The sequence below is a fragment of the Eumetopias jubatus genome, unplaced genomic scaffold (assembly GCF_037043125.1).
Source record: "Eumetopias jubatus isolate StellerSeaLion01/CBP00866 unplaced genomic scaffold, mEumJub1_p1.0 scaffold_6, whole genome shotgun sequence".
Classification (NCBI taxonomy): domain Eukaryota; kingdom Metazoa; phylum Chordata; class Mammalia; order Carnivora; family Otariidae; genus Eumetopias; species Eumetopias jubatus.
In genome coordinates, this window is record NW_028274812.1 from 30,610,083 (window position 1) to 30,624,121 (window position 14,039).

Consider the following 14,039-nt stretch of genomic DNA (forward strand, 5'->3'; position numbering starts at 1 on the left):
GTATCTGAATAACGCTAGTCAATTGAGGACACAAGGCCATCTCCAATATTTGATGACCTAAGAAGGTTTGTGTTTTAAATTTCCTAAACTTAAGCCATCAAAAAATTTATAGTGTTAAACAAAATATTCATTTCCAGATTTCTATTTTTTTTCTTCAAATACAAGACCCAGCCCTTCCCTAGAAAAAAAGATTGAGATGAGCAATATCATGGGATAATTTTTCATACCTTGGTTTAGTAATTAGATGTATTTAAACTTGACTCTTTACAAAAAAGACTTAAGACAATTCCTTCACAGTTTTCCTAAGAGAAATATGTGAAAATCTGAACCTGGCCTTTGGGGTTTGTTTTTGCTTATTTAATTAACATTAGAGTTTATAGAAATATTTCAATGGATTATCTCAGGCTTAACAATCCTATGAAATCCCTCAGATGTAAAAGGGCAGTCCATAGTTAATAATAGTAATAAAAGATCTTTGTAGAAAAATCATACCATAGCCACAAGTAATCAAACTCTCAAGAACTGCAAACTGACTAATATTTTAGCCCACTTGCAAGCTAACAAGTTACCCTGTCACAGTTTTATGGATTTTGGAAAACAACATTAAGAGTTCTTGATCAGAGACAAAGGACAATTTACTACCCCCAGCAATAGCAATAGCCAGAATATCAGCACTGCCCCATTCATTTCCTCAAGCCCCAGTACTCACAGGGCAACATGAAGGGAACCAGATGACACCTGCACACACACTGGGTCATTTTTGAGAAGAAGAGCCCCAGGTATAGGGAACCCAAGTCTTTTATAATAGACAGTAAGCCCGCCTGATTTCCTCTGTGGAAGAAGACATTATCTTTAATTTATTGGATACAGGAGACACTGTCTCTGTCTTCCAAGGCTGTTTGTTATGTAAACATCCTTAGAAAAACAGCCAGAACAAAAAAAGTCACTGCTTTTGCTCCTAAGACATGCAGAACTGCAAGAGATCCATGGAGAATTGTCTGTCAAGTATCCTAAAAAGGCCACTTTTCGGTTTTAAATAACAAACTAGAATTTTTTTAAGGCTCAAAAACTGTGGAGTCTAACTTTTTGTTTGGTTTAGTTTTATGGAGTTTAGCCAGCTTTTTGGAGGATGGGTATCAGTAGGAAGCACAAGACTCATCTGCCATAACATTTAAATTTAGATTTCATACCCAAATAACTCTAGCTCTTCAAAAAGAAATTGTTCATGTGATGTTTGCACAGCTAAAGATTTTGAGAATTCCAGGGATGTGAAACAGCAGGTTTTAATTTAGAAGTTTACTTAGCTGCTTTACTCCAAGATAAGATGAGTTTAGAACAGAGAAGCTTTTAGACCAGAAGTACATCCAATGTTTCAAAAAAGATTTCGATGTTCTTCATATTTTCTCCTAGACTTTAGGTCTTTAATAGTCAGAATCATCGCAGTGAAAGGCATTTTTAGTGATCTTTTTTCCCCCCTGCTATTCTAATGGGATAATTACACACCTTTAGAGAAAAGGCATACTGCATAAATTATTATGCTTTCAATATGAGAGTCTCAGTATCAACTGTAGCCATTAAACAATCATATTCACCCACTTGTTTGTGTTAAGTATAAGTTAAGTGTTAATTGTATAAGTTTAAGAACTTTCATATTTTTCCTTTTAAATCTTAGGTTTTAGTTATCACAAATATTCTCATCTATACTGTTCCTTTTTTTTTCCAATTAATGAAGTTAAAGGCCATTTTGATTGATGAAAGTGATGAGTTATTTGGTCCTCTGATGTTAACCATTAAAATAATGTGAAGTAAATAAAAATTAGTATCTGAATAGTTTTACACTAAGTTCGCATCCAAGCAAAGGAGGAAAAACTTAAAGACATATGTGCCCTTACCTAATTAAATCCTATTTTCCTCTTTGGAGTTGGATGATGCAGCCGACCAGTACCTAACAGAACCAGTCTAAAAACCGCATTTTTGTAGCATGAGCACAACTCAACACAGTGAAATGACACCATCAATTCTGTTACCATGGGCAACTGTTCACATAAAACAACAGTGTTGAACTTTCCTCTCAGTCCTGTGCCCTTGAGAATTGTGAGTATCATACAGTAAAGACATTAAAGACATAAACTAAGGTTTAACACTATCTTAATAAACACAAGCATTCCTTTGTTACTTTATTGTTTTCCAGAACACAATGTTAAGAATTTTTCCAGGGAGCATTTGTAATATTAAAAACTGTAATACCTTTCTGATTAAAGTAAAGCATCAATCATCAAAAAAGTACAACATAACATTACATCTGAAGCATGACATTCCAGTTACAGTTTAAACAAGAAAAGGTTAATTTCTTGGAACTCCTTTTTTTTTCTCCAATTTGAATCCTAGTTCAGTGGTCTGAAAATTGGGATATTCATGCTCCTGGGGGTTCATTTTGCAGAGTACTGCTTTGATGATATGTCAAAGAAAATCAATTTCTTGATTTTCCAGAAAAATCTGTTTCCTACAATTTCTTTTTCCTCATCTCCCTAGTGATAATTGTCCTTCCACTTTAAGTGGAAGAAAGCACACCTATTAATCCATTAGAAAACTTATTATGATGATACATGTCCCAAATTATAAAAACCTCAGGAGTAGTAATCAAAAAGATAATTGGAAATATTGGTGTAGGTGTGGTATGAAAAAATGATTCTAATGACTACATAATAATCTTTCATAGGCCTAGATATTGCCAACAATTTGCTTTCAGCAAAATTAAAGGATGACCTAACCAAGTGATCAGCTGATATATCATTACAAATCACTTTTTTTGTTAATTCAAAGAACTGAGTGATTCTTGTATTATAAAATTTCTTCAATTCCCCATCTTTTTTCATTATTCTTGAGAACAATAAATTTCATCTAAAGAGTAGAAATATATCCTTAGTCTAGAAGTGACACTCACCCACACATACATAATAAAGAAAAAACTCCCTGTCTGTTAAGAGAGGTTTCTTTCAATAAATTTCACTTTTCATATCTAATAGTTAATTCTAAAGATTTGTAATATATTTCTATAATTTTGATCCATTTTTTATTAATTATTGTGTTAATAGCTGAGAAAAAAAATACCTAAAAATTCTTAGGGGAAATAAAACAACCCTAAAATTTCAGTTTATGGTAATTTTTTTCAGAGCACTTATGATGGAGTGATCAAAAGACTTTTAAGTTTAAAAATGCATTGAAAAAGGATAAAATACTGAGTTCAAGGTGAAAAAAATATAAAATTTACTTTAAGTACCTCATTCCTGTATTTTTTAAATGGATGATGATGAATATCAGATAGGTATGGTATTTCAATTCTACTGGAAATATTTAAAAGCATGAGAAGTGCTCTCTTTTATATGTTAGAGTTTGTAATACAATAGAAATTGCATTCTTTGCTATCATTTAAAGTTACAGCAAGAAGAAAGTTTGATGTTGACTTATAAATGAAAGAAAGTACTTAGTTTTTCGAATTATTTTAAAGGTTACACAGGCAAGAAAATTTAAAAACCACCGCCAGTAGCTTTTTCTTATTCCCAACCAGTACTTGCTCACAAGAGTTTCATTATCAATTCTTGCATTTTTTTAAATTGTTTTTTCCATTGTGTTCAATTTTCCCTAAAATGTTTTAAAAAAATCATTTCAGTTAGTGTAGACTAGAAATCATTAAGATAGAAAGACTGGGAAAAATTGAGGCTTTATTTCACTGCTTTTCTTGGTTTATTTAAGTAATACAAGATAATATGCTAGAATAAAATATTTACTTAGAAGAGGCGAGGCATGAGCAAAACTCAGAGAAACTGAGAAAGGGGAATATGAGAAATAAAAATAAAAACAAATAAAAGCTATTGCATCATTGCTGATGTTGGAGATGGTCACCCATGGTGGAGTCTTTTTTTAAAGAGCATACCTTTGCCACTTAGGGAACTTAATGAAGCCAGGATTTAAACATCTGGTTGGAAGGAAATGGGCGAATTTCCCTTCACATTTAAAGGATCTCTTGGCAGACAGAGAGCTAGGTGTGCTGTGTGCTGTTTGCATAGACAATAAAAGCCATGGGATTTGGCTTCACTTTGGCAAAGTATGGAACACCGACTAGTTGGCAAATCAAGCTGTTGAGAATTCTGCCTCCAGAGTTGCTGGGAATTCTCTGGCAAGAGTTTAAGACCTCCGTGAATCCGTGAATCTTGCAAACCTGGAGCTAGCATGCCAGGCGGGTGAGGAAGAGTTCAAGTCAAGGCAAGGCAAGGGCTTAAGTGACAGACTCAGTGGCTTATATGGAGGGAGCGGGGATAAACATGGCAGGTTATCTACCCGTGGGTGGGCAAAGTCATCTGCACGGATTGCCCCTGCTAACGAAAGCCCGTGTCCTCCACGGCACATGGAGACACATTAACATATTTGTCCTTCACGTCTTTTCATGACACTCTGTGCAACCATAAACATTGTCTGCGGATTTCATCTGGATCAGGCAAGTTCTGACGGGCAGCCTTGGTGATTTAATACCATGTAAAGACCAGGTGCCAATACCTGTGGGTAACTTATGTCCCGGCAAGTCCAAAATTTCCTCTATCCTTGCAGCACAGGGGAGGCCTTAAAGACATGTGCAGACTCGGACATTTCCAGAGGTGCATATTGCTGAGCTCACCCTAGAATGCCGAGGCCAAAGTGGAAGGGTGGAGGTCAAGGAGGATTGTTTCGGGGCCTGCTATACAGGAGTGGTGGTCCTCACTGGAGAAGAGTTCACTACGTCTCTGAATACCCCCTGGATTCCTTACAAGCAAATAGCACAAGAATCCCCTTTGGGTCTATCATCAGGGCAGTGGAGAACCAGGACACCCCAAAAGGCTCCACTTCTTCACTGTGGCGGGTGGTGACAGGTTGACTTTCGGAGAAATGAGGCCATCTCATTAGAAAAAACACCAGTGATTTGTAGAAGACTTTTTGTCACTGTAAATGTCAACATATGAAATCCCCATGTGACGGCTTCCATCTCTGTGCCCTTGACTTAAGAGCTGAAACAGAGCTGCTCCATTTTTTCTGCTTTGGACCTTCCTAGCCCCTTTCCAGGGACCATGGAGGCCTGTCAGATTCTGGCATCATCTTGCTCCTAAGACGGCCCTGGGAAGACTCTGATCCTTTCAGTCAGTTTTATCTTGCAGCAAGGACCATCTTCAGAACTTGATTTCACTTTCTGGATTTGAAAATCTGTGATTTTAGGGCGCTGAAATCATTGTTAAAATAATATCCTCCTTATTTTTGACTTGACTGGCTCCTTATTGGGGGCTGGACCATCCTTGTCAAAACCCTTGTTAAATGCTACAACATCCAGTTGGTCAATATCAGATAAATCAAAGCATCAATTCTTGAATTCTTTCTATTAGATCAAGAAAGAAGTAGAAGCTTTCTGCAACACTACATTATTTTTGGAAACATCAGATACAAGATTTGACTGACAAGTTCTCATCAGAGATGGAGGGAAGTCTCTTTCTTTTTTGTTTTTTTTAAACTTTTATTTATTTTTGACAGAGAGAGAGAGTGTGTGTGTGTGTACAAGCCGGGAAAGCAGCAGGCAGAGGGAGAGGGAGAAGGAGACTCCCTCAGCAGGGAGCCCGATGCGGGGCTCGATCCCAGGACCCTGGGATCATGACCCAAGCTGAAGGCAGACGCTTAACTGTCTGAGCCACCCAGGCGCCCCGGGAAGTCTCTCTTTCAACGTTCAGTTCATTGCTCACTGACTGGTTCAGCTGCCCACGAACCTGGCTCGGTGCTAAATTGAATGCATGTCTAGGACAGGCTTTCAGTGTATACTGTGGGTCCTTTTAGGCAAGACTTTTGACAGCTCAGACTGAGTGCTTGTATAACTAGTGTTTTGAGGGTCATGGTGAAAGGTGGGGAAGGGAGGAAGGCATTTCAGTGGTGATGAAGTGGGATGGAAGTAGATTAAGAAAACCTCTGTGAACTCATCTAGAAAAGAAAGAGTGACCCTTCCCCCACCTCCTCCTCATGGCTGCTAGAGCAAAAGATAATGAGAGATCCCCCACGCCACTGTGATAGATACCAATGGCAGAAAGGGGCACAGGGGATTGGTCTGTGGCATAGATTATTTAACTTCAAAAGCATTGGATTTACATAATTTTATCTTGTATTTGTCCAAGGGCAGGTCATTACAAAGACTTCACCAGAACTATACAGCTGTCATTCTACCCAGAGCCAGATCCCCAGTCTCACAACAAAGACAAGGTTACCTGAGCACTGCACGGGGCTCATTAAGAGCAAAGTGATCCTACCAAGGATATAATCTGCAAGAATCTAGTACAGTTTTTTTTTTGGGGGGGGGGTAGGAAGTGGAGGGGAGGGATACAGAATTTTAATTTTGAATTCCCTATCAATTAGAATAATAAACATGTTCCTTTGTTACAGTTATCTTCCATGCCCTAACGATAACCCTACATGGATTCACTTGGAAAAAGATAATCAAGAAAAAAGTGTTTCTCCAGCCCTCTGCTATAATTCAATTTATTTTTCTTACTTTAAAACAGCAGATTTACTATGAGCAGATGTTTTCTGTCCAGACCCTGATCTTGTCAGGGGAGGCAAGTTGTTAAATTAGAGGCACAGCTGACTCTCCCGATTCCCACATAGGCCACGCGAGTGGTGGCTGGCATTGGGGCCCTGTCTCCACTGCCTCTGCTGGGCTAGGACCCCGCAGCTGGTCTGTAGATAACTGTTGTCTTTCCAGTACAAAGTGCCTTCGCCAGCAGTGAGCCAGGGCTGGGGCAGCTCCTACATCCTTCTTTCTTCAGGATCAAACGCTTATGCTCCACATTTACTTATTCATTAGCAAATATTTATTGAGCCACCACCAAGAGAGCACCATGATTAACAAGCATGAGTTTCACGGACTCACTGCTAGGACTCAGTACCCACTCCGCCACTTCTGAGCTCTGTGACCTTGGCAGATGATTAACTCTTGAAGCCTGAATCTCTTCTCTGTAAAGAGGGATAGTAGTAAGTTCCTGTCTTGGAAGATTTGGGGAGAATCATTGGAGGTGAGGTTCATAAGGTGCTCCGCCCCTTGTGAGAATGCGTAGCTATTTTATTGGGCACGCTGGGCTTGATGGGTGGTAAGCAGAAGACAAGTGAGTTCTAATCCCATCAGGCAGGCCCTGTAATGTTCCCTGTCACTCTCAGATAATAAAAAGTGCTCTGATCAGTTTTGGTGCCAACAAGTCTCCTTTCAGAAATTCATACATTTCGTCAAGTATAATAATCAAATTTTGGGGCTTGCTTTAATTCAGAGCTGCTGTCTACTCAGCTTGCCCCGGGTCAGGAAGACCGAGTGGGAGCAGGGAGAGTAGCGGGCCTCCTTCCCCCCGTCTTCCTGGCTCCATTTCCTATCCACTCATTAGCTGTGATGTTGGACTTCTCCAAGGGAAGGGCCAGGACCCACAGCAGGGAGAGCCCGGGTCTGGTGCTGAGGCTCTGTGCTTGGCAGAGGTCCAAAGCTGCCTCTCTCATTGCTCCCTGGCAGGTGACCCAGCCACTGCCCCTCCCGCTTGCATTCTCAGGCTTGTGTCATACACCCCTCCTTCCAGGATTATCGTCAGGCTCTGTCAGTATTTCTCCTGAATCCTTTCTCACTCGGCTGGTGATGAGAAGGAAGCCCATTTCTCTCCCCTCCTGCTGAGGAAGGACACAGCCCCGCTCTGCAACCACAAACCACTCAGGCCTGGGGCAGGGGGCAGGGCGCAGAGGGCAGAGGGCTGGCCCTCAGTTTCAGTGAGGTTTTGATCATTTTGCTGCCCCCTCCCTCCCTTTCTTCTAGTGCCCTGGCTGCTACTGAGCGAGATTTTTCCTGGTGGAATTAGAGGACGAGCCATGGCTTTAACTTCTAGCATGAACTGGGGCATCAATCTCCTCATCTCTCTGACATTTTTGACTGTGACCGGTAAGGACTCATTGTTTTCCTCTAATACCTTTTGTGCTCTTAGGACAAATGTGAGGGAAGCACACTCACCTAAAGGTCATTTTACTGTGGATGTGTTCAAAACATTCAAAAGTAAAAAGAAGGTACCTGATGTACCGACCACCCAATTTAAAGTTATCATTCTTAATTCATTTTTAACCCCACCTGCTCTCTCCCCAAATTATTTTGAGTCACATCCCAAACATGATGTCAATTTGTCTATAAAATTTCCACATGGACCTCTAAAAGGTAAGACATTTAAAAACTCTACCTGCAATATCATGATCAAGCCTAAAAATGTTAATAGTAATCCCTTGGTATCAAATATCCAGTCTGTCTTCCCATTCTTCCAATTGTCTGATAAAATTTTTTTATACTTTGCTTGAATCATGATCCAAAAACATAACTCACAGTTGATTGACATGTCTCTTATAATTTGTAGGTTGCATCTTCATTTCTCCCTCTTCCTCCCCATCTTTATATTTTTAATGAAGAAATGGGGTTCTGTGTTTCATAGGGTTTTTCCCATGCTGGGTTTTGCTGATTATAGTCCTATCACATGACCTTCTGTCCTCTGTGTTTCCAGTGAACTGCTATTTAGGTCTAGAGGCTTGAGCAGATTTACATTCTTTCATTTGTTTGTTTGTAAACTCCTTCACAGATGATGGCGTACGTCCTGCCACAAAGGTGCATCCTATCTGTCTCCCACTTTGTCATGTAGGCTTCTGTGAGGATCATCGCCCAGATCCGTTATTTTCATTCCATCATTCCTTCTACATTTGGATCATAGCTTCTACTTCTCTAAGGAGAAGTTTCTTCTCCTTAGTTATTTGCCTGCCCTGAAGTATGAATCAAAGAAAAAAGGCAAGAGAAATGCTTGAAACTTTCTCTTTATTTTCTAGTTTCCCAAGTAATGAGGTAGTTCCCCGGCACCCTCCAAAATTGGCCAGTGAGCTCTTTCCTTTCTTTCCTCTTTCCTTCATACATGTATATGATATAAATATTAAATAATACATACAATATATAAATTTGGAAAAGTGGACATATACTCAAAAAGGTATATATCTATAGCACTTCTGAGTCTTATCAACCACTTTTTTTTTTGAGTACATCTACTTCTGGAAATTAACTTTTGGAGTTATTAATTAAGCATGGTTTGGGTTTTTACATAACATTTTAAATGTTTATGTTCCACATTTTTAGAAATGGATCAAGATTAAAAAAACAAAGGCACTGGTCATTAGCACCAACCATACCTATCCTACTCAGATCACATGCATAGACCTGTGCCTTTTACCTTCACACACACACACACACACACACACACACACACACCCCCCTTTATCTGCTCTTTGATGTGGAAAAGAGAAATATAAAAGAAAAAAATGGGGTGAGCACAGCATAATGTATAAATTTGATGAATCACTATGGTGTACTCCTGAAACCAACGTAACATTGTGTGTCAACTATACTTAACATTTTTTTTTTTTTTAATTAAACAGAAGAAGAAAGAGTGGAAATGATCAGGGGTGGAAAAAAGAGGAAACAAATCTCTGGGAAGGATGGCTAACGTATAGGATAAGCTAATGCACATTCAGAAGTTCTCCTGCACTTAGAACAAATGCTGGGAAAGCATTTTCACTTAAAAATCCTGGAATGAACCTGTAGATGACATTCCATTGGACTAAGCTCGAAATTCGGTACAGGTTTCTCCCACTATTTGAAACTAGAGCGTCTCTAGGAAACCTTTCATGAGCCAAGATGGCGTGAAGCAGAAAAGCAGCTACACTTCCTGAGGGCAAAAATCCTCTTTGGATTTCTCTCGGCAAAAACCGGTACTAAGTAGGTCTTTCAGAAAAGCAAAGTGGCATAATGCAAACGTGCCCAGAGCAGGGAAGTACTTACTTTCAAAATCTGTACTTACTTTCAAAAATCAATTTTCCAAGTAAAAGACGTAAGGGTTCTGCTTGGCAGCAAGCCCTTGGACACCAGCCTTTTTCAGTGCAATTTCAGCAGGATCAATAAAAGCAGTGTTCCGGGGAAACCAACTCACTGGGCAGTGGTCGTGATGCAGCTGCATTGCGCTCAGCTCTGAGTGAAGTATTTTAAGAGGATTGTTTGGATCTTTTCAGAGCGTTGCCGTGTGTCCATCGTGGGAGGGCACCCGGATGGGCATGGGACCTGTGGTCTGTGCGGAACGGTTTCAAGAGTTCAGGGTGTTTGGCTGCGGCGAGAAGGTGCTCAGGGGAGGCGGGGGTGGGGGTGGGGGTGGGGGTGGGGGTGGGGGTGGGGGTGGGGGGATGGGGGTGCACACAGATGTCTGCACGGCTGTCGGCTGGTGTGCTGTCATGAAGGGATGGAGAGCGGACCCGGAGGGCAAAGCAGAACCTCTGAGCTGAAGCTCCCGAAAGGGAGACTTGGACTTCAAAATCAGGGAGGAAGACCTTGGTAAGACGCAGGGCCAGCCCACCACGCAGTGAGAATCTCCGAAGGGGTGAGCTCCCTGTTACTGGAAGTACTCAAACAGAACAGAGGACAGGTTTGATGAGGTGACCTTTTGTTTTGTTTTGTTTTTTCGCTTTCTGTATCCTGGTTTTCTGTCCCCGAGAGGATAGGAGGACCATTTCTACAAGCACTTTATTAAGCACTCACTTGGGCAAAAACCTGTGCCCGCAGCAAGAACAGCACAGAGGGATGGGGCTTTAATTAAAACTGCTGAAAGAGCTGTCGTACTGTCCCTTCTTCCTGCTTCTCTTCACCTCAGCACAACGGACGGACAGGTAGTTAATATGCTTAGATCTTCCCACGCTGCATCCACCACACTGTGTTACTATGGAACTGCTCGGTCAGTTCTCCTGACTGACCAGTGAGGACTGGTGGCTGCCCCCGTGAAGGGCTGTGTGCATGGTTTCTGGCTGCGGTCAGTCTGAGCCTGCGTTTGTAAAGAACCTGCTTCTTCCCCGCTGCTCCCCGCCGGGCTGGACTTCCTGCTCCTGAGCTGAGCCCCGCGGGGCTAGACTTCCTGCTCCCGAACCCCTCAGGGCTGGACTTCCTGCTCCTGAGCTGAGCCCCGCGGGGCTGGACTTCCTGCTCCCGAACCCCTCAGGGCTGGACTTCCTGCTCCTAAGCTCTGGTGCATTGGGGGCCATCTCTCGCCACTTCATGTGCCTTGACCTGGGTCAGGAACTGCGAAAGGACTGTCCCTTTGGCTAGAAGTGGCCCTAGGTTGGCCGGCGAGATCCAGCAGTGCCTGAGGATGTGGCTTCTTGACGATGACTCTTAGCAAGGGAAGGCCTTTCCTGAGAACTGTTAGCACTTTTTTTTCTGAATCCAGGAGGAAGCATTACAAACACGCTGCCCGCTACTAAAAGGAAATATGGCCGGCATGAAATGATTTATTTGAATAATCAGGGTAAAGAAGGGTGAGCTCATTTCAAGAAAAGTGCATCTGTGTCAATGTCTTTAAAAATGTCCACCAAATAGAAACCAAACTGCTACAGCCATGACTCCCGAGGGGGCGCCTGTGAGGATGAGGAGCCAGCGGAGATATTTTACCTTCTGCTTTCTATGCTTCTGTGTCATTTGAGATCGTTTTATTTTGTTTTATTTTATTTTATTATTTTATTTTATTTAACTTTATTTTGCTATGGGGATGTATATTACCATTTTGAAAAAAGAAAGCATGCTCATGAAGAAGATGGCATTGGGTTTACATTGTGATAGTCACAAGGCTTTAACAGAGAAAGCTAAGGTAGTCTGTAAAAAGGAAACTTAAAGACGTTGGCTATGTTTTTAATTTGTGGTTGCCATTTCCCAGGATCCTACCAGCATGTTTGAAAATACACGTTTTTATATATGCCCCAAGAATCAGCTGTCCACAGAATGGGGTCAAAGAAACACAAAACACATTTTTTAATCGGTCTCTTTTGTCCTTTGTAGATCTCATTGGCTTGCCGTGGGTGTGCTTTATATATACAATCATGAGCCTAGCAGCCCTGGCTTTTGTTGTTGTGTTTATACCTGAGACAAAGGGATGCTCTTTGGAACAAATATCAGTGGAGCTGGCAAAAGCGTAAGTATTATGTGCACGCTGTCCAAACAATGCTCTGGTCAAAAAACTGCAGTTTTATATTCAACCGAATAATGATCCAATATCTGAAATTATTTCAGGATATTTCCTTTGGCGTGAAACCGTATCTCAAAGCATAATTTCAGTTTTTATGCCATGTGATGAATCTTGGTGACTAAGCTAAGGAATTAGAACAACCAGTGCTTTCTAACAGGTGAACCTTGCAAAGCTTTTTTCAGTAATGTTCAAAGAACCCCTCTCATCTCTCTGGGTCCCCTGCGGAGGAGGGCTTTTTTGTTTGGGGTTTCAGGTAAGTCTTGGAATGGCATGCTCAGCCTGTGCCAGAACCATGGGCCTCCTTCCTCTCTCACCGTGTAGGTCGTCCTTAAGCCCTAACCACCTATGAAGGCTCAGATGATCAGGAACACCCTTGGGTTTAAATGACTGCAATTATTCCAAATATGGCACAATCAAAATGAGTTTCAGAAAGATAAAGAGTTTCTCCTGTGGATAGCAGCTAGAGAGCTGGTTAAACACATTTCACAGAGAGATTGTTTAAGCAGCCTAATTTTGACGTGGGCTGTAGAAAACTCTTTCCTTTTGGTAACAGAACTCAGAGCTCTACGTGCTGATGAACTGTAGGGAAGGAGGTGATGCCCAGGGGCCTGGAATGAAGCGGAATTTGTTCTTCTTCCTAAGATTAAATCATTATACTTGAACATGTAGGGTACTTGTTCTTGCATTTTAATGGGAGGGCGCTCCTTATTTACAGTTTGTGAATTTCTTCTATAAACACTTTCAGTGGGCCAGAGAGAAATGATTGCTACAGGAACTATGGGCGCAGTGATTCTTTGGCATTTATCTGAAGGAAGAATAAACCTGTGAGGTGATTTGCTGGTCGCTGTATGTGGACATATTTATTTATAGTAGGATTTGGAAAACTTCCACTTTATTTTATACACTTAGAAGTGGTTTGCATTTTTTAAATATTTCACTTTAGCAAGCAGAAAGACTTTCCTCTTAATTCAAACTGTGAGTTAAATATCAAATTGTAGGGTTAATTTTTAATATAGATAAGGCCCTGTTTTTTTAAAAATACAATGAAAATGAAAGTTATTAATTTATGAGGAAGTATAATTGTCAGGAAGGTGACTGGACCCTTGACCTGATCAGCACATTGCCTGGCTCTATGCAAGTTGAAGCCAACTGACTTGGTTTCTCGGAAAGCACAGAATCTGAACAAGACTATTAATTACCGATACACGAGTCAAATAACTAAGTCAAATAACTAAGACCTTGGTAACTCCATGCATTCATCTGGAGACTTCATTCAGATCAGGGCCTTTTCCAGGACTAAGATGCCAGGACACGAAAGACTTCCAAATCTACTGTCCAGTCTTCATTTCTCATTCTGCCCTATCACGTGTTTCCCATCAGTTGCCTGTTTAGGTGTGACACACCATCCCCATACATCGTCGTTTAAAATACACGACTTCCCATTTCCCAGGATGCTTTGGTTTGCCTGGGTGGTGCTCCTGCTCATTCTGCCTGGGTGCCCTCATGTGTCTAAATCAGCAGGAGGCTCAGTCAGTCTGGCCGGTGTAAGAGAGCCTCACCCGCGTGGATGACAGTGGGTACTGACTCGGTGGGGCATTTCTCTTGTTCTCCACGGGGTCTCAGCCTCCAGCAGGCTAACATGGCTTCCTCACATGGCAGACTCTGGGCAACTTTCCAAGGCTGTGGAAGCCGGAGCTATAAGGCCCTGTGAAGTGTATGTTCTAAAAGTCACACTGCAGTACCTCCATTACTTTCCAATACCCTACAAGTCCCAAAGCCAGCCCAGTATCAAGGGGTATAGAAATTGACCGACTCTCCTGATGGAATGAAGGACACAATTTTTTTTTTTAGTGACGTTTAATCTACTACCCCTACTCTTTCTTGAAATTCTCTTTTAGCTCCCGTGAAACAATTTTCTTT

The 14,039-nt window shown here is 41.3% G+C and overlaps 1 protein-coding gene across 2 annotated transcripts in view; it reads left to right on the plus strand.

Moving 5' to 3' along the window:
• SLC2A12 (solute carrier family 2 member 12) overlaps positions 1-14,039 on the plus strand; it is a 54,221-nt gene that overhangs the window by 30,772 nt on the left and 9,410 nt on the right. The window contains exons 3-4 of one of the 2 annotated variants that reach the window (XM_028125332.2): positions 7,853-7,975; positions 11,933-12,065. In XM_028125332.2, coding sequence (XP_027981133.2) covers positions 7,853-7,975; positions 11,933-12,065 — 256 coding nt within the window. Of the gene's footprint in view, positions 1-5,408; positions 6,000-7,852; positions 7,976-11,932; positions 12,066-14,039 lie in introns of those variants that run through there. The other variant, XM_028125333.2, reaches the window with a different exon arrangement.